General features: G+C 38.2%; 7 protein-coding genes across 14 annotated transcripts; 2 read left to right on the forward strand and 5 right to left on the reverse strand.

The window, feature by feature from the left end:
- Positions 1-121: 121 nt before the first annotated feature.
- On the reverse strand, positions 122-1,224 carry LOC17898830 (glutathione S-transferase U18). Its single transcript, XM_006303280.2, has 2 exons — positions 824-1,224; positions 122-692 (listed from the first exon to the last, which is right to left on the reverse strand). The coding sequence occupies exons 1-2, from the start codon at positions 1,145-1,147 to the stop codon at positions 327-329; spliced, it is 690 nt and encodes a 229-aa protein (XP_006303342.1). The 5' UTR covers positions 1,148-1,224; the 3' UTR covers positions 122-326.
- A 785-nt stretch (positions 1,225-2,009) lies between these two features.
- Positions 2,010-3,176, reverse strand: LOC17899235 (glutathione S-transferase U17). The gene is made up of 2 exons (XM_006303217.2): positions 2,768-3,176; positions 2,010-2,473 (listed from the first exon to the last, which is right to left on the reverse strand). The coding sequence occupies exons 1-2, from the start codon at positions 3,086-3,088 to the stop codon at positions 2,111-2,113; spliced, it is 684 nt and encodes a 227-aa protein (XP_006303279.2). The 5' UTR covers positions 3,089-3,176; the 3' UTR covers positions 2,010-2,110.
- A 2,384-nt stretch (positions 3,177-5,560) lies between these two features.
- On the forward strand, positions 5,561-6,948 carry LOC17899668 (wall-associated receptor kinase-like 15). 2 transcript variants are annotated; one of them, XM_023790289.1, is made up of 3 exons: positions 5,561-6,090; positions 6,179-6,543; positions 6,709-6,948. In XM_023790289.1, exons 1-3 carry the CDS (start codon positions 5,618-5,620, stop codon positions 6,771-6,773), a joined length of 903 nt encoding a protein of 300 aa, XP_023646057.1. In that variant the 5' UTR covers positions 5,561-5,617; the 3' UTR covers positions 6,774-6,948. The 2 variants fall into 2 exon arrangements, with proteins under 2 accessions (XP_023646057.1, XP_023646058.1); XM_023790290.1 differs by having other exon boundaries at positions 6,712-6,948.
- A 317-nt stretch (positions 6,949-7,265) lies between these two features.
- Positions 7,266-10,417, forward strand: LOC17897592 (exocyst complex component EXO84A). Its single transcript, XM_006306363.2, has 6 exons — positions 7,266-7,531; positions 7,862-7,959; positions 8,046-9,081; positions 9,162-9,662; positions 9,734-10,059; positions 10,147-10,417. Exons 1-6 carry the CDS (start codon positions 7,373-7,375, stop codon positions 10,289-10,291), a joined length of 2,265 nt encoding a protein of 754 aa, XP_006306425.1. The 5' UTR covers positions 7,266-7,372; the 3' UTR covers positions 10,292-10,417.
- An 829-nt stretch (positions 10,418-11,246) lies between these two features.
- Positions 11,247-17,372, reverse strand: LOC17900280 (nuclear pore complex protein NUP98A). Of its 7 annotated transcripts, XM_023788934.1 has the most exons (15): positions 17,271-17,372; positions 17,071-17,167; positions 16,883-16,913; positions 16,540-16,617; positions 16,109-16,402; positions 15,044-15,697; positions 14,708-14,935; positions 13,973-14,607; positions 13,715-13,802; positions 13,571-13,631; positions 13,288-13,426; positions 12,953-13,069; positions 12,675-12,846; positions 12,286-12,333; positions 11,247-12,211 (listed from the first exon to the last, which is right to left on the reverse strand). In XM_023788934.1, exons 4-15 carry the CDS (start codon positions 16,556-16,558, stop codon positions 11,535-11,537), a joined length of 3,132 nt encoding a protein of 1,043 aa, XP_023644702.1. In that variant the 5' UTR covers positions 16,559-16,617; positions 16,883-16,913; positions 17,071-17,167; positions 17,271-17,372; the 3' UTR covers positions 11,247-11,534. The 7 variants fall into 7 exon arrangements, with proteins under 7 accessions (XP_023644702.1, XP_023644704.1, XP_023644707.1 ...); XM_023788936.1 differs by lacking the exon at positions 16,883-16,913 and having other exon boundaries at positions 16,540-16,564; XM_023788939.1 differs by lacking the exon at positions 16,883-16,913 and having other exon boundaries at positions 12,286-12,327; positions 15,050-15,697.
- A 1,416-nt stretch (positions 17,373-18,788) lies between these two features.
- On the reverse strand, positions 18,789-20,332 carry LOC17896849 (UDP-glycosyltransferase 90A2). Its single transcript, XM_023777193.1, is given in 2 exon segments — positions 18,789-19,475; positions 19,572-20,332. Coding segments are annotated over 2 exon segments (1,401 nt in total). The 3' UTR covers positions 18,789-18,835.
- Positions 20,333-20,644: 312 nt separating this feature from the next.
- Positions 20,645-23,601, reverse strand: LOC17899690. Its single transcript, XM_023790237.1, has 9 exons — positions 23,081-23,601; positions 22,618-22,698; positions 22,174-22,515; positions 21,941-22,076; positions 21,687-21,849; positions 21,468-21,596; positions 21,189-21,383; positions 20,978-21,100; positions 20,645-20,894 (listed from the first exon to the last, which is right to left on the reverse strand). The coding sequence occupies exons 1-9, from the start codon at positions 23,262-23,264 to the stop codon at positions 20,793-20,795; spliced, it is 1,455 nt and encodes a 484-aa protein (XP_023646005.1). The 5' UTR covers positions 23,265-23,601; the 3' UTR covers positions 20,645-20,792.
- Positions 23,602-27,844: the final 4,243 nt, after the last annotated feature.

Below are 27,844 nucleotides of genomic sequence, written 5' to 3' on the forward strand. Positions count from 1 at the left end.
TGGTTTTGATGATTCACAGAAAAAAAAAAAAACTCAAATGTTATGGCGAAGTACAGCTTCAGAAATATCCTTACCATATGACAATCCATGTTTTATCTGTTTAGGAGACTCATGTAAAATATGATCACAAGTAATTTAGCTGAGCTTAATCTCAAATTTTATTTATCATTTCAGTACAACATAACTTATCTTAGTAAACCCATTACATTCTTCCCCACTAACATATTTGACTTGCATCCTAGTAAACCAGTTTCATATGACTACAGTCAATTTGTTCAATCTCAGTCCCCAAATACACATATTTAAGAGGATCCACATCCTTGACTTCAGGCTTGCGGCTTAGGAAAGAGCTTCCTTGCGAATTCAGCGAGCTTGGTAATCTCTGGCATAATAGGTTTCACAGAGGGATCATTACAGAACTGATCTGCCCATTTGGACAGAGAAGGAGTCTTGATCTCATCAAGAAATTTATGACCCGCATCCAACTCTACGACTCTCAGCCAACCCAAGAAGCTCCCAAAGGCAATGTCGAGGTAACCGATATGGTCAGTACCGTTGAAGAAGGGTTTTCCTTTGCTGCAATCCACGAATGCTTTCTCAAGAAGCTCAGTCCTTTCTTCGACTTCAGCTATGGCTACTTTCTTATCTGCTTCTCCTCGAGCTGTTAGGATACTTCTCAGAGAGATAAACCACTTTTATACATATCCAATTAAGACAACATACAAGATTTTCAGATTAGCTAATACCACCATGTATACATATCTCAGTATAGTCTTTGTAAATCAAAGTTAAAACAGCAAGTGAAGAAGAAGAAACTATGAACCTTGTCGTCTATGTAGGCAGCCCAGAAACGAGCGATGGCCTTGTCGTATGGATGGGACGGGAGAATGGACGGCTGAGATGATGAGTTCCAAGCCTCGTCGATGTACTGAACGATGATGTTGGACTCGCAAACCGGTTTGTCAGCGTGAATCAGCACCGGCATCTTCTTGTGAACCGGGTTAGATTTGAGGAGCAATTCGCTCTTTGAACCGAACGTCTCCTGGAGGAATTCGTAGCTAATAGATTTGAGGTGGAGAGCGATCATCGCCCTCATGACGTAAACACTCGCCCATGAGCCGATCAGCTTCACTTCATCGGCCGCCATATTTTACCGGAGATTATGAATGAACCGTGAAGCGGGGAGAGAGAGAGAGTGAGAGGCTAAAATTTGATGGTGAGAAAGCTAAAGTGGTTCGGTTTGAAGCAGAGGGTCTAGGTAATGGATAATGAAAAACCACGAACGTATTATTGGGCTTATTTAAAAACTTTTTATAAACACTACTCTTGTAATAGGCCCCTTAATGGGCTTTCGTTTTTATGCAAAGTCAGGCAGGCATAAAACATGTCCGTCCATTCTCTCGCTCTCCCTCGGTGATTTGATTTTTGGTTAGGTGAGGCTGTAACAGCGGTTTTTTGGGACATCAATATGTGTCCCATCTCCCGGGGATCTGATGCTCGTTGGGTCCGTCCGTCTATTAAACCTTTTATGGGGGATACTTGGCGTACTAATAGGCCTCCATCCTGAGTGGGCTCTATTCCAATGGAATCTCTCTCACTAACCTCCTCTGTTAATATCAGCCTCCTGGTTTTCCCCAGTTTGCTTCCTTGGTTTTACTTTCCAAGGCTTTGAAAATATAACCAAGCATCTCCAAACTAGTGGACATAAACAGAAGGTAATCAAGCATCCTAGCCAAACCGGACGGACTTATTGTATCAATATATTTTGTCGTTGCCTCTTACCACGAGTAGTTTCCCTTTCTCATTTCTAGGTTTGTTTGCCTAATTTGACCTCGTGTGCATTTTTTTTCAAGAAGCAGAGGTTGAACCGTTTGCCTAGCGTGCTCCCTACGTACCATAGTGACGAATCAACCAAAGGCAGGTTTTAACAGCTGTGATAACGTTAGGATTTTTAATGTTTAGAATTCTGGGGTTTTCTTAATGACCTAGCGAAGAGAGACTCGGAGGACTCAAGTTCAAAAACATAAAGCAATTTATAAAACAGTACCACTCTTAAATTATTCTTACAAGATCTCAACCCACAAATAAAAAACCTAGTTCACCAGCCAACTTAGGCCTGCGGCTTGGCAAAGATCTTCTTTGCGAATTCAGCTAGCTTTGCGGTCTCGGGCATGACAGGTTTTACTGCGGGATCGTTGCAGAAATGATCAGCCCATTTACACAAAGAAGGTGTCTTGGCCTCATCAAGAAGTTTATAGCTAGCTGCTAACTCGGTGACTCTCAACCAAGCCAAGAAGCTCCCGAGGGAAATGTCAAGGTAACCGATGTGGTCACCGTTGAAGAACGGTTTTCCTTTGCTGCAGTCGATGAAGGCCTTCTCCAGAAGCGCGTTCCCTTCCTCAAATTCTGCTATCACAGCTTTCTTCTCTTCTTCTCCTTCAGCTTTTAGGAAATTTCTTAGAGCGACGAACCACTTCATTAGTGTCGAACATTGAAAATAAAAGATTAGCTTAACAATGTCAGGACAATGTAATACATAACAAAACATCTATTTTAACTATAGTAATTACTAATTAGTTTATTGAGTTCTTGAAACTGTGTGTTTCCGTTTATATTTGCAGTTGTGTGTTTTCATATTCAAAATTAAAATTAGACTAATTAATGCTAACTTTTGAGTAAATGTAATATATATCTTGCTTTGCAAACTCTGCACAACAAACCCTAGAGATCAAATTAGACAAAATAATGATAAGCAAGTGAAAGACACCTTTTCGTCGATGTAAGCAGCCCAGAACCGAGCCATTGCCCGGTCGTAAGGAAGAGAAGGGAGAAGGGAAGGTCCAGATGAGCTCCAAGTCTCATCGATATACTCAACGATGATGTTGGATTCACAGACTGGCTTATCAGCGTGAAGCAGAACAGGGATCTTCTTGTGGACCGGGTTTGACTTAAGAAGCAACTCGCTCTTAGACCCAAAGGTCTCTTGGAGGAACTCGTAGGGGACAGACTTGAGGTTTAGAGCAACCCTTGGTCTCATCACGAAGGGACTCGCCCATGCACCGATCAGCTTCACTTCGCCGCTTGCCATTTTATCCGAAACAGAGAGCTTTGGTGCGTGTGAATGTGTGAGGAAAGAAAGTAAAATGGGGTGTGAAACGTTGATGCGCTTACCTATGTTAGATCGGTGTGGCATATATGGAAGGAAAGAGGGGTAGGTAAATTTGATGGCGGTGATAGATGATAGCCAAAGAAGACCAATTAGAGCTTGACGCGTGTATTAAACGGGTGGGAAAGCTGAAATGTTGGTCCATCACTTTATTGTGGTCGACGAGACGGCACTTGTATGTTTGTGGCTAACAATTGAAACCATTCAGCTCCGGCAATTGCTACTATTAATCATCTTCACTTGTTTATGATTTGTATTTCATGTTTAAGACATTTGTATTATCTCAAGTTAATACCTATGTTTCCAACGATTCACGATGTGATGTTTTTTTTTTTTTTTTTGCCAGGTTAAGTGATATTACATGAAAGAAGTGAAACTATTAAATGATGATTACATCTCAGGGAAGAAAAACACAAAACATGTCATGCATCACAGGACCACACGATATGTAAACATTGAATTGTAGTCACGGGAAAAAAAAAAACCAAAATAATGGTCGTCCCAATTTGTTTTCTTACGCTTTAAACTCATTGTTTCCACTCAAATGATCTGATGGAATATAAACATATTCTGTTACAATCTCTAGTTATTCTCGTCTATATATATATTGTTTCGTATATCCCATATAATGTGGAACTGCTTGTAACCTCTTTGGCTATTTAAAGTCATGTACATCAATGTATTATTCTATGGAAAATCATTCTGATAACATTATCTGAAATGCATGCATTAAGAATTAAAATAGTTAACGGCTATCGTCTAATGTTGTGTATGTAATCAAATGGTACATGCATACAGATGGAACGAAAAACATAACTAGTGGTAGGTAGATCTACCTAGGTCCCTCCAAATTAAAAAGAGATTAATACATTTTATTTATGAGGGAGAGACGTCGATTCCTTTAAATGTACGGTGGATCACATGTCGACCCCTAGCTGAGGAAGACTACAGGCCCAAAAGGTAACTGAAACTTCTTCGGAAGAAGAAAAAACCAATTAAGAACATGTAAATAATATTAATATTATACGATTCTTGACGAAATGGGAACTCTTCATGAGAAAGATCATATATACAAGTTGTGTAACTCAGCCAAGTTGTTGATTCTTTTAAATGGTTCTCTGGTTTTGAAATTATGGGTTTTGGGATACCTAGTGCTGTAAAGTTTCTAGTGGATGTGTAATTCCTTGTTATTTTTTTATTTTTTTTCCTTTCATTCCGATCATTTATATATCTCATCCTTATAATTCACATCCACAGAAACTTTAATATATATTTTTTCCAAACAAGTATGACATCACATGATTAAACTATGTTTAACTCTTATTTACATTTTATGATAGTGTATTATTTTTAGTTATTCTTTTTCTTGTTTTTTTACATCTTTTTAGTTATTCTATTTTTAGTTTTTTACAAACCTGTTCATTTATACTAGTTTTTAAGTTCTATAAATTTAAATTTTCCTAATAAACATTAAAATAGTGCCTTTGTAAGACGCATTATATATCTCTCACGAGTTAATTATAAATACAAATACATTACGCATACAATGAATTAAAAAAAAAAAACTAAAGTTGAGAATTTTAGTAGCAACTTTAGTTAGCCTTTAGGTTTCTTTACGATATTCTCTTGAATCAATTCCCTTATCCTGCCCCGTTTCCTTGGTTGGGTGGGGGACTTTAGTGTGAGTGGCCACTTAACACTAATGATGTTCTCTTTGCAATATTATGCCTTATTTCCTGGTGAGTTCGGGACACCTAAAGGCACATTTTGTCTAAATGATATACTTTCTTAAACATATTTTTCTATGCCCATACTTTCCAATTTCTTAATAGATTCGTATCACCCCTTTCTCAAAGAGCCAACTGAACCATCAATTTCACAAACTTCATTGAATCATCAATGTCACGAACTTTTTTCGATCATTATTCAAGTTATACAAGCCAGTGAGAAATATCTATATCCTCGTAAAATGATTTTCATAGTATTCAATTTTTAATTTTTTTTTTAAAGAGAGCTTTAAGAAAAAAAGAAAAGAGAGATTATTGAGACATTTGCATTCTCCAAATTTTGAATGTCGTGATAAATAAAATTTATGTGTTTGCACATATATAAAAAGAAAAATTGTTTCTGCAAGTCATGATCTGATGTTGTAATCCGTCATATGGTGTATACATAGACCCCAACCAAAAGAATCTGCATATCATTAAAGAACAAATTAATTAAACAATAACCAAAATAATCTAAGATTTAATTTAACAAAAAAAAAAACAAAAAAAAGCTAGGGAACTATATTTATATGTACAATTTAATATTCTTATATTGGGGAAACATTTCAATATATGTACATAGATATGAAACTTAGTATTCCTCAATCCTCATTGCATCTATATTACATTGATCACACACTCAAATCATCTTGTGCTTAACTATCACTCTTGCTCTAACAAGCAAATGAGTTTCTTACTCTTTTTCTTCTTCCTCCTCCTTTCTAATTCTTCTCATGTCTCCTCACAAGCCTGCCAGAAAACATGCGGGCAAATACCCATCAAGTACCCGCTCGGAACCGGGGCAGGTTGCGGTGACCCACGTTTCACACGTTACATCACGTGCGACCCGGACCAACAGACGTTGACGCTCACCACTCACACGGGCTGCTACCCTATCACTTCCGTCGACTATGCCAAGCAAGAGATCTACGTCACCGACCCTTCCATGTCCACGTGTGCATGTACCCGACCCAGCCACGGTTTCGGCTTGGATTGGGACGCTCCGTTTTCTTTCCACGACGACACCGTTTTCACGCTCCTTGACTGCTCTCCAGACGAATCCCCTGTTTTCACTCCGTTAAGTAACGGCACCGGGCCTGTCTCCCTCTGTGACCGTCAAAGCTCCTCCATTTGCACCTTCTTGTACTCCAATTGCAGGTAACCCCCAAATTATAAATTCAAATTCAACCGAACTAATTAGTTCTATCTAAAGCCGGTTTGTTACTTAACCCTGGTGGTTTGGCAGGGCCATAAGCCTTATAAACCTTCAAGTATCGACGTGTTGCGTCTACGTGCCTCTAGACCTCGGACCATCGTTCGAAATGGATCTGAAGAAACTCCGATGCTCGTCTTACTCCGGTTTCTACAATCTTGGTCCGGGACAAGAATCTCACCCGGAGAACTGGAACTACGGAATCGCTCTCAAGTACAAGTTCAACGTTTTCGATGAGTACCCTGGCGTCTGTGGTGGCTGCGAGCGTAGTAACGGTGCTTGTGGCTTCAACACTCAGACAAGCTCCTTCGTTTGCAACTGTCCCGGTGGGATCAATACTACGTCGGACTGCTTCTTTCTTTATAACTCTGCTTCTACTTTTGTTCCTTGGCTCTCAAGTAAGCTCCACTTTCTCACTTGTTTACTCTCTATAGTCAAATTATGAACTCTGCTATAACATCTATGATCTTCTTAATTGAATTTTCAGTGTACATTTAATCATGTATTTAAGAGTATATTGATTGGTCTTATATAAAAGTGTGTTTTTATTGTTGTTGGTAAAGCAGGAGAATGGGTAGTGTACCCTTTATCATGGGTCGTTGTTTGGATGGTGATGAGTCTGCGTTAAAGGTTTTCGAGTTAGTCAATTCAATCGGAGAGCGAGCATCAAGGTCCAAGGATGGAGTGGTTCGAAGAGAAAGCTTAATAGATCGAATATTAGCTTCTTCTTTCTAAAACTAGCTTTGTGATATCATATAGAGCATAAGATTCTCTATATATTGCTTCTCATATTATTCAAGTCACCATTTTATCTTACATATTTGCTTTTTTCTACACTTTCCAACTCATAAGGAATCACCTTACTATATTAATGTAATTCCCAACACTTGCAAATTAAGAACTAGCTTGTTCATATTTTGAAGTTTAAGTAAATTAAAATAATTTACAACTGAATAGCATAAAATAAGGAGGATCCATCTAATAATAAGTTTGACCAAAGATTGTATAAGGAAACTGAGGCCCACAGGCCCAGTAATGGCAAGGACGTGGGGAAACAGTGTAATGCAGTTCGTTACTATGATCCCACCAAGTCCTCCTCGTCGTCCTCCTGCATCCTGGACACAAATTTGCCGCCTTCTCATTAGGCATTCACAACCTCTGCTCTGATTATCCTTTCCAACATTCGATTAATCTCATTTGGGTAGTGGATCTGGAGAATTTTGGAAAATGGAAGCGAGAGCAAGAGGATCAACGTCGTCTAGCATCGGCAATTCCGCTGAACTCGAAGGGAATCTGACACTCAGTGATCGTCTTAAGGTTTTCAAAGGCTCTACTTTCGATCCCGAAGCTTATGTCACCTCTAAATGCCAGCGTATGAACGAAAAGGTCTTTTCTTTTTTTTCTCATCATCTCCCTTTTTCAAACTACCAAAATCATTGCTTTCATAAGTTTGTACTATGTATGTTATCATCATCATAAGGTTCCTTTCATTCATTGTCCATCACGAAAAGATAAAGTAAGGTCGTAATTGGTTCAAGACGATGGTGATGATGTACATTGTGTGATTTTTTCTTTATTGTATCAGGATTGATCTCTTAATTTGTTCCTACATTGTCATGTCTGTAGCCTAGCTTAGCTCTCCAAGTGTTTTTCAAAATGGTTGAATCATAATTGGATACTATTCTATAATATTGGTGGGTGTTTTTTGATTTACAGGAGACAAGGCATTTGTCTTCTTACCTCGTTGAATTAAAGAAAGCTTCTGCTGAAGAGATGCGTAAGAGCGTCTATGCAAACTACGCTGCTTTTATTAAGTGTGTCTTGTCTTCTTATCATTTTTTTGTGGATTAGTTGCGGTTTTCTTGTAATTTGGCTTCTTCATGTTCTTGATCATGTGCAGGACATCTAAGGAGATTTCAGCTCTTGAAGGACAGCTTCTTTCTATGAGAAACCTTCTCTCTGCTCAAGCAGCTCTGGTTCACGGCTTAGCTGATGGCGTTCACATTAGTTCCTTATGTGCTGATGACGCTGACGACTTGAGAGATGAAGATCTATATGACATGGAGAACAAACAGCTCTCGAAAATAGAGACTTGGGTTGTGGAGTTTTTTGATAGACTTGAAGTCCTCTTAGCTGAGAAGAGAGTTGATGAGTCCATGGCTGCTTTAGAAGAAGGACGTCGTGTGGCCATAGAAGCACATGAGAAACGGACGCTCAGCCCCAACACTCTTCTTTCTCTCAACAATGGCATCAAAGAAAAGAGACAGGAGTTGGCTGACCAACTGGCAGAAGCTATCAGCCAGCCTTCTACAAGAGCAGGCGAGCTTAGATCAGCCGTCTTGGCTCTCAAGAAACTCGGTGATGGTTCTCGAGCCCACACATTGCTTCTTAGGTCTTACGAGCGCAGGCTACAAGCCAACATTCAAAGCCTAAGAGCTTCTAACACTTCCTACGGGGTAGCATTTGCTGCTGCCCTCTCTCAGCTTTTTTTCTCTACCATTGCTCAAGCTGCAAGCGACTCTCAAGCTGTTGTTGGAGAGGATCCGGCTTATTCATCAGAGCTTGTGACATGGGCAGTTAAACAAGCAGAGTCGTTTGCTCTTTTACTGAAAAGACATACTTTGGCTTCATCCGCTGCTGCAGGAAGCTTAAGGGTAACCGCAGAGTGCATCCAACTCTGCGCATCCCACTGCTCTTCATTGGAGTCTCGCGGTTTAGCTCTTTCCCCTGTTTTGTTGAAACACTTCAGGCCGGGCGTGGAACAAGCACTGACCGGAAATCTCAAGAGAATTGAACAAAGCAGTGCGGCTTTAGCTGCTTCGGATGATTGGTCACTCTCTTATACACCAACAGGATCACGTGCCTCATCAGCTACCCCCATTGCACCGCATCTCAAGCTTTCTATAAGCGCTCAAAGATTCAACTCCATGGTTCAGGTAATCAACAGAGACGATCATATTTGCTGCTTCATTTTATCTTTCTTCTTGCTATAAGTTTGATGTTTCTGTGGATTTAGGAATTTTTGGAAGATGCTGGACCGCTAGACGAAGCATTACAGTTAGACGGGATTGCACTAGATGGTGTTTTGCAAGTGTTTAACGCATATGTTGATCTCTTGATCAACGCATTACCCGGTTCAGCTGAGAACGAAGAGAATCCAGTTCATAGAATAGTTAAAGTAGCTGAAACTGAGTCCCAACAAACAGCTTTGCTAGTCAATGCACTTCTTTTAGCAGACGAGCTAATCCCACGTTCTGCTTCAAAGATTCTGCCACAAGGTACGAGCCAATCCACTCCAAGAAGAGGTTCCTCAGATAGACAGAACCGACCAGAGCAGAGAGAATGGAAGAAGAAGCTTCAAAGATCAGTGGATCGACTAAGAGATAGCTTCTGCAGACAACATGCACTTGAACTCATCTTCACTGAAGAAGGAGAAGTCCGTCTCAGCTCTGAGATTTATATCGTCATGGACGAAACCACTGAAGAGCCTGAATGGTTTCCTTCACCAATTTTCCAGGTAAAGAAAACATTAAACTTTTAATGTGAAAGCCAAAAAAGCTTCATTCATGAATGCTCTGCTTTTTTCAGGAACTATTTGCGAAATTGACGAGAATAGCATCGATTGTGAGCGATATGTTTGTTGGAAGAGAGAGATTCGCGACGATATTGCTGATGAGACTTACAGAGACAGTGATTCTTTGGATCTCTGATGATCAAAGTTTCTGGGAAGAGATGGAGACAGGAGATAAACCATTGGGTCCACTTGGTCTTCAACAGTTTTATCTAGACATGGAGTTTGTGCTGATCTTTGCCTCACAAGGAAGGTACTTGTCGAGAAACCTTCACCAAGTGATCAAGAACATTATAGCTCGAGCCATCGAAGCAGTTTCAGCCACTGGACTAGACCCTTACAGGTATGCATTTACACGTCATTATAGCATAAACATGTATAAGCATAATGGTTTGATGATAACGATTATTGATGATGGATGATGAAACAGCACGTTGCCAGAGGAAGAGTGGTTTGCGGAAGTAGCTCAGATAGCGATAAAGATGTTGATGGGAAAAGGCAACTTCGGTGGCCACACAGAGAGGGACGTCACTAGCCCCTCTGTTTCCTCTGCTAAATCTTACACGAGTAATTGATTTACTAATCTAATAAGTCAATAATTAACTTCGTTTGACGTAGAATTATTCATTCTTTCGGACAATTATCATTCTTATTCTACTTTTATTAACATAAATGGGAGACAGTACATATAGTTTCAGTTTTGTATCAGAGATTCAAAAACTAGTCTCTTATTATTTTTATAAATAACAAATCTTCTGTCATATTGTATGATACATGTCTATATATATATATAGATAGATACAGATAGAAGGATGGATATAAAAGAAAAAAACATGAGCTAATTTAAGCAACCTTTTTCTGTAAAACTTTAAAATTCAGAGTTGAATCGAAGTTATCCCAAAAAAATCCGACTCTATCTCCTACCTTGAGGTGCCTATCAAAAAGGACAAGAACCCAACCAAGGTTCAGGAAGTATCCCCTCGCATCTTGATGAACACTAACGTCATATGTTTTCTCCGTATCCCAGTCATAAAGTTTCACTTCCACGGGGTTTTTAGCCGCAAGCTTGTTGCTCCATCTCTCGATTATTTCGTCTCGTGTCTCTTTTGTTGGTAATCGAATCATATTATGTGTATCTCTCAGACACAGCGTCTTTGTTATGACCCATGGATCGTATTGAGCAAGTCCCAGTTCAGTCTCGATTTTTACAGGCATTTTGAAGATTTCTTGTTTTGCTTTCGTTTTCGTAAATGGCTCATGGACTCACAGATTATTTATAATGTTCATTAGCTGAGAGGTATGTGGTTTTGTTGTAAAGTTTATGGTAGCATGCGGTCATTAGTTCAAAGGAATATTTATTGATGTTTGCTCGTATTAATTAATAAGGTTTGGATTGCATGCTTATATTTATTAGAAGAAATTGATCGTCTTCTTATCACACCCTTTTTTTCTTTTGGGTTCAAAATCAACACCTTTTATGTTTAGCAACGTACGACAAAAATTCGTAGCTTCTTTTTCTGTTCACAGATGTTCAAGTACTTGGCTCACAAGAAACAGAGCTAGGGCTGTTCTTGTACAACCAAAGTCTCAACTCTTAAAAGAAAACAAAAATCGTTCAAATATAGTAACAATTACCATAACACAAACCGAACCAAACAAAAAGAAATATTAATAAGGAAACAAGAAAAAACTGTAAGAACAACAAATAGGTATAGAAGCACACAACAAATGGAGAAGGGCACTATTTGATACTGCACATTTCCAACATTCCCTACACATTACAGAGCCATTCCAAGAGAGTAATACTGATATGAGACCCTAAACTTCATCATCATCTTCATCGCAGAGCTTATAGGAACTAAAATGCTCCACCCTAAACTTCCACTCGCCTTTCACAGGATCAAATGACACAAACTCAGCTCCTTGTGCCTCAGCTTTCTTCTTAAGCATCGTCTTATACCTCTCAACCCTCTCTCCTTCAGTAAACTGTTTTCCTGTCTTCTTATCAACACATTTTATGTTCAGCAAGGTTACCTCCGCCGGTTTATTCAAACCTTGCCCAACTGCCGGTTTCTTGCTCTCATCCATGTATACAATCACTTCCCTGTTATTGAACTGAACCAGCGATTCCAAGTCTAGCCTACGCACATCTGTCTCTCCCATGAACTTTATGCTACCAAAACCGTGACGTCCAACCACAAAGTCTCTAACCCGCCTGCAATAACCCGGATCCGCTCTTTCCTTAGCTGCTAGTTCCTGGATTCGGGGCTCGGTGAAATAATCAGATTGGCGTAGCTTCGGCATTAGAGCCTCGATTTCCGCACCGTGTTCATAAACGATCGCAACTTCTCCTGCTCTGTGTCCATTTAGTGTTTTGTAGGGACGGTCTTTCTCGCTAGTCTGATCTGAGCATGTTGGGCCATTAGGTTTCTGATTAGCACTGACTGATGGATGATTTCTTTCTCCAGTTGCACCAAGTTCTCCATTACCATTTTCTGTGAATAATGTCTCTCAAATCAGACAGAGAATGATCCAAACATAGCAAAACGTGTCAAAAAATAATACTCACTGTCATGGTTTGTTGCATCAGTGCCCATGTCTCGACCCTTCCCTGAAACTTACCATAAGTATTGTTAAAAAGAGCCAGGAATGGTTTAACTCAGTATCTAGTACCTCCTCATTAGGTAATCATTTCACAGTCCTTCTCACACGCAGAGCAAACAAGTTTCAAAAAAAAACCATGCATGAACAAGAAAATGTGCTCTTATGAGAGTACAAAAGAGTGGACATAAAAAATTCCAACTTAAAAATGCTGGCCTTAGATTTGAATGCTCTCATCTTAACAGAAATAAATTGAAGGAGAGAGTCTCATAAAAGTTTATCTCTACGGAAAACTTAAAGCAGGACTTCATGTAATGCAATCAATAAGCAAAGGAATAGAAAAAAGAGGAAGCATACCATTTTCATGTACTGGAGCACTCGGGCTGGCCTTTGGAAGTGTTGATTTGTCCCTCGAAGACCACTGTTGAGCTGGGCGTATAACTAGGGCTCTAGGGTTCTCCCTTGGAATGAAAAGAGCATCCGCCTTTGGTGTACTTGAGCTTTCCTCGTCATCAGTGAAAAATGGAACCTACAGAGCCATTTTAAGATTTAATCATGAAGAACGAACCCTAGCACCAGAAGTTAGATTGAGTAAAAATAAATTGTGAGTAAAAATTCGCAAAAAGAATCATTGCCTTTGGACCATTCTCGCCAGGACGGTACTTTCTTGCTGGCAATCTGACCCGCCTGTGTAAAAGGTGTCGAGAAGTCAGGAGAGATGATATTCTCACAGGAGCAGGTTTGTCAACAACCTGACAGGAAAAAAAAATGATTTAAGAACCAAGGAATAGTTGAACCAAAAAAAACAACCAGGGAAAAACAATCCACTTCACTATTATGATTAGTAACAAGCTTCAAAGATGCATGTGGAAGAACTGAATGTTTATTAAAGGGAAATGCTGAACAGAGACCATATTGATAAAAAGAAAAATGCACCATATAATAGTTGCAGAAAGTACAGCCGGCTTACAGGCATGCTGGAGATTCCATATTGAATGGAAGGTGAATTTCCACCTTGATTTATTGAAATCTGAGGCATAGCGGGAAGTGTTCCAAATGGGTTTGTAACAGCAACTGGTTGCAAAACAACAGAGTTCAGCGGAGCAGGCCTGTCACAAAAAAAAATTAAAACAAAAAATAAAGCCCCAAGAGCAGCACCACTTCCACAAAATGAAACCAATTCTAAATAAATAAGTTATCCGAAAAGAACAGACAAAAAATTCTTGCAAACAGTTATGTCAAAAAGACCATACGATTGCCCGAAGTTGCCTTGACCAAAAAATCCCAGTCCACCAGCATTTCCAGCTGTATTAGCTTTAGACCATGAATATAAATTATAGAAGAGTTAGCATCCAGAAATAAGATGATAACATCAGTGATTTGGTCGACTGACATACCTGCTTGCGTTTGACCGAAGTTGTTGAAACCAAAACCATTTGATGCTTGACCTGGCTGAGCTGATTGAAAGGGTGTCATACCAGCAGTCTACAGAATAATGCAAAATTGAAAGGCCTAAATTAAAAAAAGAAGGAACTAGGTGCCAAATTCGATTAAGAGATGCAAAAGAACTACTAACTGTGAAGGGAACATGCATCACCAAAAGATATGGGAAAAAAAAACAAGTGTTTAGGCTTAATAGCGAATGTGAAAATTACCATTGTTTGTCCAAATGGAGAGCTGCTAGACGTAGTTAGTGTAGAAGAACTTGAAAACATGTTACCAAATCCAGTGGAAGGTTTATTGAAAATGCTATTTTGGCCAAATGCAGGAGCACTACTCTGTCCGAATTGTCCAAAAGCCGAACCAGTCTGTCCAAATGCAGAACCAGTCTGCCCAGCCGAGGGGGTTGAATTGAATAGAGTAGATGGCTGACTGTTGCCAAATGCCGGAGTTGCCCCCTGACCAGGAGCTGAACCAAAGATTGATGAAGAAGAGCCAAATCCAGGATTGCTTGATGAACCAAATAAAGGTGATGATGTTGTTGTTCCAAAAGCGGAGGATGATCCAAAAACGGATGTGGTGGTTGATGAAGTTGATCCAAAAAGATTGGAGGAAGAGGTTACACCAAAGGGTGAGGAACCAAAATTTGACGTAGCTGTTCCAAAACCCGAACTAGCAATTGTTGGGGTTTGAGGGGCAAAAGGGTTTGTAGATGTTGAGCTCGAAAAAGGGTTTGTTGGATTTGCTGATGTCTGACCAAACGCCGGTGATGGGGAAAAAGGATTTGCCTGAGCAGTTGATATACCAAATCCGGCATTTCCAGGAGACTGGCCAGCAGGTAGTGGTCCACCTGAGGATTAAAGACGTAGGAGAACCCAGATTTTGGTATATAAGGTACAAGAATTTAGTGTTTAGCAGATGTAATACAAGATTTGTTTAATCAGGTGTACCTTTATCTCCTCGTTGGTAATCCTCCCACCTAAGCTCCTCATGGTTTTTATCTTTGTATGCTGGCATGGCAGAAATAGATTCCAACTTTCCAGCAGGCTGTGTACCGCTCCCTGTCTCTGCCTCAACCGTCGGTGAATAAGGCACGGCTCGACTACCCCCTTGTTGACCACCAAAAGGTGATTGACCAAAACCAGAACCCCCAAATGTTGGAGTTGAAGCCTGCGCACCTGGAAAACAAATTATGCAAACATATTTCGTCACCCCTCATTCAAGTGACTAACACAAGAATTAGCAGTTATAATCTTTTACTGAAGGGGACATTTTAAAGGAAGAACCTTGACCTCCAAAGGGAGATGGTGTAGAGCCAAAAGCGCTGCTACCAAATGCTGATGTAGACTGGCCAAAAGCTGGGGAAGAGCCAAAACTAAAGGATGAGGTATTTGATGCACCAAAAGAAGGTGTACTGGATGCCCCAAAGGCAGGAGTACTGGATGCCCCAAAGGCAGGTGTACTGGATGTCCCAAAGGCAGGTGTACTTGATGCACCAAAAGCAGGGGTGCCTGATGCACCAAAAGCAGGGGTGCTTGAAGCTCCAAAAGCAGGGGTGCTTGAAGCTCCAAAAGCACCTCCAGAACCAAAGCCAGTGTTGCCAAACGTGGTGCCAGTGCTACCAAAAGCTGGAGTCGGTGACGCACCAAACGCAGGTGTGTTTGTGACGCCAAAGGAGGAAGAGTTTGAGGCGCCAAAGGCAGGCGTGTTTGTGGCACCGAAGGCAGGCGTGCTTGATGCACCAAACGAGGGTGTGCTTGTGGCGCCAAAGGAAGGTGTACTTGATGCGCCAAACGCAGGTGTGTTTGTGGCACCAAAAGGTGTAGATGAACCAAAAGTACTGTTTCCAAATGCAGATTGGGATTGTTGCACTGTGCTTCCAAAAGGATTTGACTGAGGCGTTGAAAATCCCAAAGGTTTCTGCCCGAAACCAGAAGACCCTAAAAAGGAGCAAATATATTTAGCTTAATCGCCAGAAGCATATGTACAACTAAAAACGAAAAAACCAAGGACTAACAAGAACCTGAAGAAAAGAAATAAAAACAAAAAGGAGATTAGGAGCCAATCTAGAAAAAAACAGCACAGAGAGAACCCAAAATGAAAAAGATAACAGTTAACAGAAGTTTATGAATACTAAAGGTACAAAGATTTTACAAACCAGAAAATTTGGATACTGAACACTAAAACAAAGAGTGCAATTAAATGCTTAGAAAGATCAAAACCACTAACCAGGGCTTAGACTTAATCTCTTATCCTACCAAAAACATAAAATATATTCATACCCAAGAAACACAATAAATCAATGAGCTAAATTGACAAACCATGCAATGAAATCCATATACGGTACTTACCACCAAAAGGTGAAGATGCTGGAGATGCTCCAAAGGCCGGAGTAGAATTCCCAAATGCTGGTGACGAAGAAGCTCCAAAAGTTGGGGTGGAGGCGAAGGGAGAGGATGCTTGGGGTGCACCAAAAACACCGGTTGAAGTGCTTCCAAATATTGAACTTCCCGTCTGTGCAGCAAAAGGAGTAGATGTACCAAACTGTGTTGCTGGAGCAAAGGGATTATTACTACTGGAATTGCTGGTCTGACCAAATAAAGATTGGGACGCAAATGGGCTGCTACCAGATGACTGTCCAAAAGCTACAAGAACAAAATTTCGAAAGGTAAATATTCTTTTGTAGTATTACATAAGAAATAAGTAGCATAGAACTATTAAAATAATAACGAAATAGAGGGCTACTAAAACCAACAAGTAAGTATATGACAGAATCACTTACGATTGGATGAGCCAAACATCTTCCTCTGTAGTTTCACAACGGAGGGCCAAGCCAAAGGAAATTATATTAATCTTGTAGCTGGGGAAAGAAATTTGTTAGGAAAAGAGAACAACAAGAAGTAAATTCATATATGCAACACCATACTGGTAAAAGCTGATTTTAAATTCAAAGACAATAAACATCTGTAATTATACTAGAATTCAAGTTCATGCGTGGGGTGAAGGAAATGAAACTAATAAAGTGAGCACAGAGAAAGACCCCAAAGGACCAAATTAAACATTACACCAATCAGCTGAAGAAATTGCATAATAAGCTGATAGGTAAGCTGAGAGAGATGACGAACCTCTAATCATTCACTAGGCGATAACGAACCACTAAAACCATTCAACACCACAAATAGAAATCATCAACTCAGAAATTGACTATGCAAAATGAAACGGAATGTAAACTTAAGCAGAGATTAAGCAATCCAGCAATTAAATAGAAGCTGAAACTAATCGAAATATGACTTGTCGAAAGAAGGAAGAATACCTATGAATCCGATGTAAACAAAACAAAAGAGAGGAACAAGGTGTCAATCAAATATCAAACGACTCTCAAAGAGACCAAGAGCAGAAGCTCCGATCGTCTGCGTGGAGGAAATTAGGGTTCAGGAGTCAAATCTACGAGAAGGGAATAGAGGTTTCGGCGTGGAATCAAATATGGAAGATACATATTAGAGGAATATGAACCTGAAAACAACGAGCTCGATCTGAAAACCGACGAAGTAAAAAGCAATCTCGCCGGAATGTAAAGCGCGACGGTTGCAACTTGAGGGAGCGACGAAAGACGAAGATTGGCCCTGACTACTGTATATGTATATTTCGTTGGTAATGGTATGATGACTAGGCATGTCAATCGGGCTACCCGGCCCGGCCCGGCCCAAAACTCGTAAAACCCTCATATATTTGAGCCCGGCCCGAAAAATATCCGGGCCTATATTTCAAAGTCCGGCCCGGCCCTAACAGGGCTACAGGGCTTTTCGGGCTTTTTTGGGCTTTAACTAACGATAAAAAATCAACTTCTAAGTTCATAATAGTTTTTAAAAAACAATATTTAAAAGTATACTATAAAAATAATGTATCAAAATTTAAATAACTTATCAATATTCATTAAAACTAACTTAATTTAAGAGAAAAATTGAAAACTAAATAAATTATTTACACTTTAACCCAAATAAAACATGGAATTAAAATACTTTAAAGTAGATGATAGAGTCAATATCTATATATAATTTTAGTTTTGTTCAGTTTTGACATATATAAATAATAGAAAATATGATAGATAATGATTTTAAAAGTATTAAGTAAAGCTAGTAAGTAAATATGAATAATTAATTCATTAATCAAATCTTCTATTCAAACTACAATATTTACAAAAATAAAAATATATTTATTTAAGGGCTTTTCGGGCCAGCCCGAGCCCGACCGGGTTAAGCCCAGAAAACCCTTTACCCCGAAAGGACTTAGCCCAAAAAGCCCGATTTTTTCTGGATATATATATTTAAGCCCGACCCCGATGTTTTTTAGGGCCGGGCCGGACTAGCCCGCGGACTTTAGCCCTAATTGACATGCCTAATGATGACTTCTATACCAGCTTGCAAGTCTAATTGCTCAATTTGCTTTTTAGGCAATACAATAAAATTGCTGAATTTAGTTTCCAACCATTTTGGTCAGACGTTTTTATTGTAAACCATGCTTTTGTTTAGACATCAATTTTTGTCGTGAAAATAGCCATCATATTGGGCCTCCATTAGGCCCATATATAAATAAGTGACTTCGAGGCTGACCTAGGTTTTATACTCTGTTCCTTCTTCTCCACTCATTAACAAGAATTCGACAACTTTCTATAGCATTCATGAGCTGAGAAAGATACAACAATTCGTATACTCTTCAGGTGGATCTTGGAATGCCATGCTTTAATACATACTTGTAACTCCTGAAATTCGAAAGTCTGTGGAGTTTTTTCAGCCGGAAAAGGAACTTTAACGACAACCATTACTCTCGTTCTACCAAGGAACCTTGACGACAACCATTACTCTCGTTTTATGTACTGAGCTCTTACAAAACAAGCAAAGCGATGAATGTAATAATCACTTTATACCAGGGTTTAATAACAATATACAGGTTTAATTTGCATATAAAGGCTCAACATTACATGAAACATGTTTCCAAATTCTGACTCAGAAATATATTTGTATATAGCACCACCCTAAACTCACTTGGAAAGATGTGACATATATAAGTTGACAACATTATCATATTCCATTCTTACAAAACTCGTTGATAAGGTTGTCTAAATTCTTCCAAGACGAGCCGATACCTTATTCCAAAGCCTTCTTCGCCATCTTCCCATATGATTCGACATTCCTCCTTAGCTCTTTCGCTCTCTCTCCCTCCATCAACTCCTTCACTTTCTGTGCAATCTCTTCTCTTCTCACAACCCCTTCTCTCGTAGCCACCACTCTCTCCGCCACTCTCAGCTCTTCCACCACCAAAATCGCATTCAGATGTTGCTCCGCCGCTAAAGGAAACGCTAAAATTGGAACCTTGAAGCAAATGCTCTCCATCAGAGAATTCCACCCACAATGGCACAAGAACCCTCTAACACTCTCGTGCTCTAAAATCTTCCTCTGATCAACCCATTCATCTCTCACCATCAACCCTCTTTCTCCCACTCTCTCTTCAAAACCGTTTCCTATTTCTTTTCCTTTGACCACCCACAAGAAGTTCACCTTCGAATCTTCCAGCCCTAACGCAATCTCCTCTAGTTGTTCTCTCGAGATCTCCGCTTGTGACCCAAAAGCAACATTAGGAACAATGCATCCCTTGTCTCGCTTTTCATCAAGCCATTTCATCCAACTAGATTTAACCTTCTCTTCTACTTCATCCTCCAAGCTGTCAGAAAGCAACGTGCTACGTGAGTAGAGGATTCTTGAACTAAGCACTAGAGTTATATATTGTAAATCATAATTAATTAATAAACTTACTTACAAGTTATATACATCACAAAGCGGTCCAAGTGTCCACGGCTTGAGCTCGCGTTTACGCTTGTAGAAATCTATAAACACAGGCTCAAGGTCGTCGAACGTGTTGAATATGATACCTTGACTTTGACTCATAGACGTGACTTGATCTAGTATAAGCTTGAATCCAGGATCTGTGCTAGGTTTTGGAGAAAACATATCCTTAACGAAATCACACTTTCTCACCTTAATCCACGGGAACTCCGGTACAGAAACCGGCTCCGTCTCGGACTTAACCTTAGATAGAAGCTAGTTTTGAAAAACGCTGTCCAATATAGAGGTGGAAGCGCAGTTCATACTCAAGAAAACAAGCCGAGGAAACCCTAACTTTCGAGCTGACTCTAGCGTCCACCACAAGAAACCATCTGAGACCATGAAACTGACACGTGGCAGTGACATGAGCTCTCGCTCAAAGTCGGACTGCATTGACTTGGTGGCTCTTGTGAAAGGAACGAAGAGGGAAGACAAAGCAGGGAGTTTGTCGGTGCACTCGACACCGTAAGGGATCTCCGGGACGTTGTTGGGGAAAGGAACGTCGACGATGGTTGCTTTGGTGCCGGAGAGTGAATGAGCGACGAACGGACGGTTCAAAGGAGTGGTGAAGACGGTGACGGAGATGTCTCCGGCGTAGGAGTGAGATAGGAGGAGACGAGCTAATTGGAGCATAGGAATCATATGCCCTTTGGACAAGTATGGGAACAAAACCACGTGAACTTTTTCTAACTCCATTAAGAATGGAGATCCGTGCATAGACCTCTCTGTTTCTTATATTGTCTACGTATAAATAAGAACTACATGTCCATCCTGACTGAGATCTCAGATCTGTGCATAGGCCTCCTCTGTTTTTTTATGTCTCCCTATGTATGATGAGATCTGTGCCTAGTTTATTAAAGAGCAATTTGCAAAATTGTTTTCTCGAGTATTTTGGAATATAGCATTTGTTTCTACCAATGATTTCAGTGATCTAATAATATATATGACTTTCATTTTATATAGAGACCCTCAAAGAAAGAGATATACAGTGTAAAAATACAGACCCACTAAGGAATAAAGATTAGAAGATTTTATATATTCACTTGAAAATCATCACCCTTTTTTTTTGTGTGTGTTCTTGGGGTTCTACAGGGATGCTTTTAGATTTGTATCTCTTTTAAAATAAAAACAAAGGAGGAGGAAAAAATGTAGTTAGTCAAAGGAGTTCTTGAGTTAATTGATGATAGTTCATGAAATCAATCCCATTTAGCCTGACGCAACACAGAATCTGCTCCGGTAGCTCCTCTGGTTTGTTCCCCTGTTCATAAACATGAATCCTTAACATGAGCAATAAAATCCCATATAAGATTCCAATCCAAAAATAAATGTAACAAAGTCTACCTGGATTGTGAGGCCAACATCAAGAACACATATCTTGAGCCTGTCTATAAATGTTTCAAACCCTTTCCGCGATATATAACCGAATCTATGCATATCGATATCAATCTCAAAGTAATTGTCGCCCTACAAAGAGTCAAATTTCCAAGTTTATTAGTTACGAAGCTAATTCCTAACCAAAAAAAAAGAATAGTTCAAAGAGTTGGGGTCTCACCAAGTAGAATTCGTGCTGCGGACGTGAAAGAACAGGTTTCTCGTTATAAGCCTGCATCAGTTTTTTCTCCGGACCACTCAAATGGAGATCATCTACGTTTGCAACACGTCCCAATATCTTAAGCCGCTCTCTAAAAGGCGCGGTTGTATCCATAGGGAAGCCTTTCACTTTCTCAACCTCGTCATCTATTAATTTCTGCACCAAAACGAAACAAAAAAACACGGATTCAATACAATAAGTCATAAAGATGAGACTAACTGACTCCAGCTTTTAATTTACCCGAATGCTTTCTTGAAAATGGAGCGGAAGTTCCTTTGCATAGTTATCCGAGAGTTTGAAGTATAAAATTATATTCATTCCTTCTCCATCAGATTCACCTTGAAAGATTGCAGTTGGATACAATGGAATCTGTTCCAACCGTAAACCAAGAGAAAGAATTACGGATTTTTTTAAGAAAAGAAGGCAAAAACACCAAGTATCAGCAGAACTAGATCATACCTGAACATTTACAATAAGGATAGATGGGAGTTCTGCGGATGTGGTAGTAACGGGAAGTTTGACATATTGTGCAACATGGTGTATTTTATGTTCGGATAAGAAAACATCGACACCAAAAGGATTATAGGCAGCATTGCTAGGTGCAAACTCTTTCTTCTTTTCCCTTTACCAAAAAACAAAATATGATGTCTTGTTAAGGATGGTTAAACTAGTAATCATAAATAAGAATCAGCATGTTCTCTTCAATGGTTTACCTGAAGTATGTTTTGCCACGAACTCTGAAACTATTTGGATCAATAGTTGACCAACAATCGAGCATTTTCTTATCAACTGGACAGAAAGGAACCTGAGTTCCCGCTATCGGTCTCTTCAACTGCATTTTAGACAAAACTGATACAATTTTTCGAGACAACATGTGAGTTTTTCGAGATGAGGCTAACTTGGCATGCTAATCCAATGAATCAAGTGATGATAGTAATATACTTACACAAGGCTCCTGAAGCATGACCTTCTCTCCATTTATAAGAAAGTCGAAGAGACGTTTTCTTCCTGGAACTGGGAGGGCTGGAGCTAAGAGACCTTCTCTTATCAATAGAAGGAACAGTTGTTGTATTCAAGCAAGGCAAACAATTACTGGGTAAGATCCTGCAGTTTTCCAAGAGTCCTTCATCTGCAGATGAATCAACCAAATCAGGCTGCTTTGAGTCGTTTAAGTCAGCGTCTGATTTTGACTGCGACATCACTTCGTTGGAGTCAGAGTCTCGTGTTGATGATGTTACCGTTGAACTCGAGACTGATACACGCCCAGATCCGTTTAAAGACAATGTATCTGAAAATAAAACACAAAAGGGGCGAGAAATGAAGATAGATAAAAAAGAGAAAAATGCATTTCTCTATCAGTTAAAGGACTTGGGTATAGAATATAGTGTACCTTCCTGAACACTGTGGAAATCATCATCACAGTCTGTTTCAAATGCGACATTGGACTCAAACCAAGCTTCTTCACCAGTTGCTGTGGAGATAAAAAAAAACATCATCAGTTCTCTGTAACATCAATCAAGTAATCACATTTATAAAAAAATAAATGTCATTAAGACTTAAAAGAGGTAAAAATCATCAATCAAAATCACAAAAGATGTAGCTACCATATATAAAAAAAATATAAGGTTGATAAAAGAGATAGAAAGATCAAAGCTTTCACAAAGTGTGTGATTAAAAAACAAAGATTTAATCAGAAAACAGTGAAATTAATCAGAATCTAATCGGAAAGATTCTGAAAAAAAGAAAACAGAAGAGAAAACCCAACAACCCAATCGACCATGAGATTCTAAAACGAATCAAGATAACAAATCAATGGAAATGCAGAAACAGGGGAAACAGAGAGAGAGGATAACCTCTGGAGCTGGGATTGGAGAAGTTGCGATGAGGATGATCGAGATTGTCGAAAGATCCGTCAGATAGACGAGAAGAGACGGCTCTCTTCCTTTGAATTTTTCGTCGTCTACGACTCTTCCTTCGTTTACCTGACCTCAGCTTCGCTCCTACACAGCTCTTAGGCGTCGACACGCAACCTCCCATCTCTCTCTAGATTAGAAATTAGCTACAACAATCTTTTCCATAAGACGATCACCCAAATAAAACAATTTTTTTATAAAAAAAACCCCAGAAAAAAGAATCAAGAGATTAGCTACGTCTATGTCTCTCTCTCTTTGATCAATTTGTGGTAATAGAAACTGTCATCATCGAATCCACAAAGACTATAAATGAACAAAACACACAGATTTATCAAAGAAAGGGGCACTTCGGTTGAGCTGAGATTTGCGAAAGAGACAAATTATTTGGTGAAGAAAATAATAAAAGATTTTTCCTTCCCGGAGAACCCAAAACAAAAATAATTTTTTTTTTTAGTTTTGTTTTTAGATTTTTTTTTTGGAGATTCGGAAGTCAATAAAATTAGAAAATAAAAAATAAGAAAATAAAGAAGAAGAAGATGAAGAAGAGAAGTAGTTAAAGAAATATATTATTATCTCCTTCTCTTGGGTGCGTTAACGGCATCTTCCAACTCGTAGTAGTATATGAACCATTGGATTAAACCGGTTTTGGTTTAAGTACGTCGGTAGGAAGTAGGAACTCTCTCTCTCTCTCTCTCTCTCACAGTCTCACAATAACTATTTTTAGTCTCTAATCATTAATATCAAGTTTCACTTATTACTAGTACTGTATATCAGCAGTCACCAATCAAAATTCTTGATTTTATATTTTTTTTCCTTTATTTTATGTGTTTCAAATATAGAAGCCTTTCAAAATTATATTATTTCCTACAAGTCATTTATTTATATTAACATCCCTGGTGAGAAAAAATCTTTATTTTTTTTTTTTTTTTTTAACGAAGAAAATAAATTTCGTCTTACCAACTAGTACATTTTTAATATATATATTGTCTCAGGAAAAAAATGGTTGTAAGTTAGGTTTTGATGTGACAATCTTATTCTTAACTCACCAAAAAAAAAAAAAAAAAAAAAGTTAGCCATGCATAGAGAAGTTTATTAGTCATGTGACTCATGTCTGAGCAACTTACGTGGCTACTTTTCAATAGTTGAATTTCGAAGAAGCGACTTGGTCGACGCCAATGGCGTTGCGCTGTTTCTAAACGACCAAACTCTCAATCTATATTTTTAAGATATATATATTTTTTTTTTCGTTTAATAAGAGAAAAATACTATTTCTTTTCCTATGTTTACATAAAAACTTATATGTTATCCATGCGTGTATTGTATTATTGAATGTATGGTTTGGAAATTGTCGACCACAACTTTAAGTCGTCGTCCTTTGTTCAATTCTGTTGAAAACATTGTACATATATGAAAGTTTGAATTTATGGGTACATAGTTTGGCAAGAAAAACTTTAAATGAGCAAAAATAAAAAGAAGGATTTTAAATTGGTCCATGTCGAACGTATACCATTTGACTCTTGACGATATTACAAGTTACATTATCATCTTCATGGACCCTTCACTCCATATACATCGATCTCACTTCTGTTTTTGCCATGTCTCCAATCATGCATGTGTTATATAGAAGAACAAGTGGCAAAAATAAAAATAATAATTTTGTGGATCATATGCAGAATTATATTTCTTCATTTTTCTAACAACCATACAAATGGTAAGCAATCTAGAAAACACAGTCGTATGTCAATTTTATTTAATAACGAAAGTAACATATTCGTTTTTTCTTTGTCGACATAAACATATTCTACTACCCTTTTTTTTTTTTTAAATTCTCAAAATATCTTTGCTCTTTTTCTTTCATAATAATTCTCTACAGCTACCCCTAATTAGATGGTCTCGTTGTGATGTGATAATAAAAACAAAAGAGTAAACAGTGGTAATGAGTACATATGATGAAGAAAGGAAACAGCACACGTGCGGTTGTTTTTGTTTTTTGGCAGAATCTCGTTGTCATCGAAGTGTGTTTTCTCGATTTTGTACAGAACTGACTGACGCTTTCATGTTTTTCTTCTACACACGCCTCTCTCTCTCTCTCTCTCTCTCGTTAGATTTTTCACACAGTCCTTTGGATTCTTTCTTTTTACGTACGGTACATCAGACACATCGAAAATAATAATACTACATCACAACTTTAACACATTTCTTATTATTTTCTTTGGTTTTTTTCTTTTCTTCCTATTTTTGTGATTGGTTTGACTGTTCAAGTACGCTAGAAAAACTTTGCCATTATATACTAGAGTTCAAAAAAATAATTGGCGTTACACTCATTTTTATCTTAAATCCGAGTCTACTACACTAATAGACATTTTGCTATATGAAAAAAAAAAGAAAAGAAAAGAAAGTCACGAGCCAATAATGATGCGATGAACCGACAACGTGTCAGCCTCGAGAGCATTATAGAGAGAAACAAAGGGCCATTGCGGAAAGCTTTCTCTTTACTTAGGGATTGTCAAATACACATATACACACATGAGATCATTGCCCCACCATTTCTGCTACCATACATATATATACGTACGCATGCATTACACTACTTTAATTAACATTTGGCTGTAACCGGAATGTAACATAAATATTGATATTTTGTATAGCGTTTAAAACGTTCTGCTTAGCTTTATACTACTAGTATTATTGTAGAAGACTCGAAAGCTTCGTCCTTTCTTCCTACAGTAGTGAGTCAGGCAGTAAGTGCGTTGTGACCGTAGTTTTTTAGTTAATGAATCCAAATTTCGAAACGTACGACGAACGCAGTGATTGTAAACCTAATTTTTTTTTTTTAATTGTACTCATTAAAGCAGTTGAACTAGATTAAAAAAAAGGTAATGTGGGTTTAATAATTGGAAGAAAAGACACAGAACATTGAATGAAAGGAGTGGAAACTTAACAACTTTCCCAACCAAAACCACCAACTTTACTCTCAATATATTCAAGTGAAGTGATGGGATACTTTACTTGGGTGTTTTCAATTAATCAATTCAAGAGTGAAGTGCCAACAGAAAATAAAATATCTCAAAGTATGATTTACAAAAAAAAAAAAAACAGGAATTTTTAGTTATATCGAGGGCTTGACTTTTATTTTATGTAGGATAGATCATGAATTAACGTAATAGTGAAACAAACAATGAGCAAAAATCACTTGACATAAATTAAATTTTTTTTTTGGACGTAAATTTAATTCAAACCTATTAGTAATATATTTGTTATATCTACATAATTGCCTCAATTATCATCTCTCATTCCACAAATTTGTTTTGGCTTTTTTGGGTGGAGAAGATAGATTTTGGTCTTTTTGTTAAAAGAAGATTTAAGCTTTAAAAAAGAAAGAGAAGATGGCAAAATGATCACTTATTAATCTGGAAAATCAAGAATGAGAATTTTTAAAAAGATTTTTGAAATAGACCTATCTTATACATATACTTTAATAAAATGCCATCTAAAGAGTTTTATCCTTTTGTTGTTAAAAGTGATTATCGTTTCAGAATTTGAATGTAATTTCTAATATATATCTCATCAGAATTAATCAAGTAACAAATAAAATAGAACATATCAAATTATTATAAATAAAATAAACGGTATAATATAATAACAACAAAAACTAGCCAGTGGTGGAAAATATAATAAACCATGATAATTTAACGTAGAAGTGCCAAAAGCTATAAAAACCTAGCATCACTAATTAAACTGAATTATTAAAGTCCCTCGGCTCGGCTCGTCATCTTTATCGCTTAAACATAAAAAGTTTCCACCAAAGATAATTAAAGTCGAGTGATTAAGCTCTCAAACCAGCCTCGATATATTAACATTGATGGGTCATATAACACGCACATTCACAAAAAGGTGTTAAGTTAAAACAAACATGGAATGACACGTTTCATTTTTTAATTATGTAAACGATGGTCTTTTTAAGCAACTCCTTAATTAGATGTCCTTACCGATATATAGATATGTTAGATAGTTGGATCCAACTATGATGAAGTCGAATGGTGGACCATGTGTGCCATCTTTGATGCTCCCAGTACATGAACTTTACTGTTTTTGTCTCTAAATGCCCTCAGAATTCACAAGTTTATAATCTAAAACAACCCACAAATCAATGGACCAAAAAGATGAAAAGATTAATTCAGGACTTCCGATTGGCTACTCTTCTGTTGTACTTGTCCTCTTCCCCACCAAAGAAGCCAGAGTTTGCTCCTTTTCTAATTTCACTTGAATTCAGAAAAAAGTAGCGGTTTATATATTCTTACCAATTTTTTTAGCACATCTCAAAGTACACATTAATTTCATATATAGTGTTAGATCAAACTCGAGTGGTAAACACAATGACAACACTGTGGCCTGTGGGCAATCGACAAATCACAATTAGGCTACTAAACCTAGGTTAATACTAATGGTTAAGTTTTTGTCGACAAATCATAAATAGGCTACTTAACTCCCTTCTGCGATCTCTTATGAAAATGTTGAAAACAAAGAGCTTTTGTCTACGTCTAATTCATTGCGTGCGAATGTAGAAAACTCATGTTCTTGTCGTTTTATATGACCTTTGCCCCCACCAAACGAACTTTCTTCAAGCTGATATGATTTGATATAATTATATATATCTTATATATGTGGTCGATAATTTTCCACGGCTAGCTAGTAGAGAAAGGA

Source organism: Capsella rubella, unplaced genomic scaffold (assembly GCF_000375325.1).
Source record: "Capsella rubella cultivar Monte Gargano unplaced genomic scaffold, Caprub1_0 scaffold_1, whole genome shotgun sequence".
NCBI lineage: Eukaryota > Viridiplantae > Streptophyta > Magnoliopsida > Brassicales > Brassicaceae > Capsella > Capsella rubella.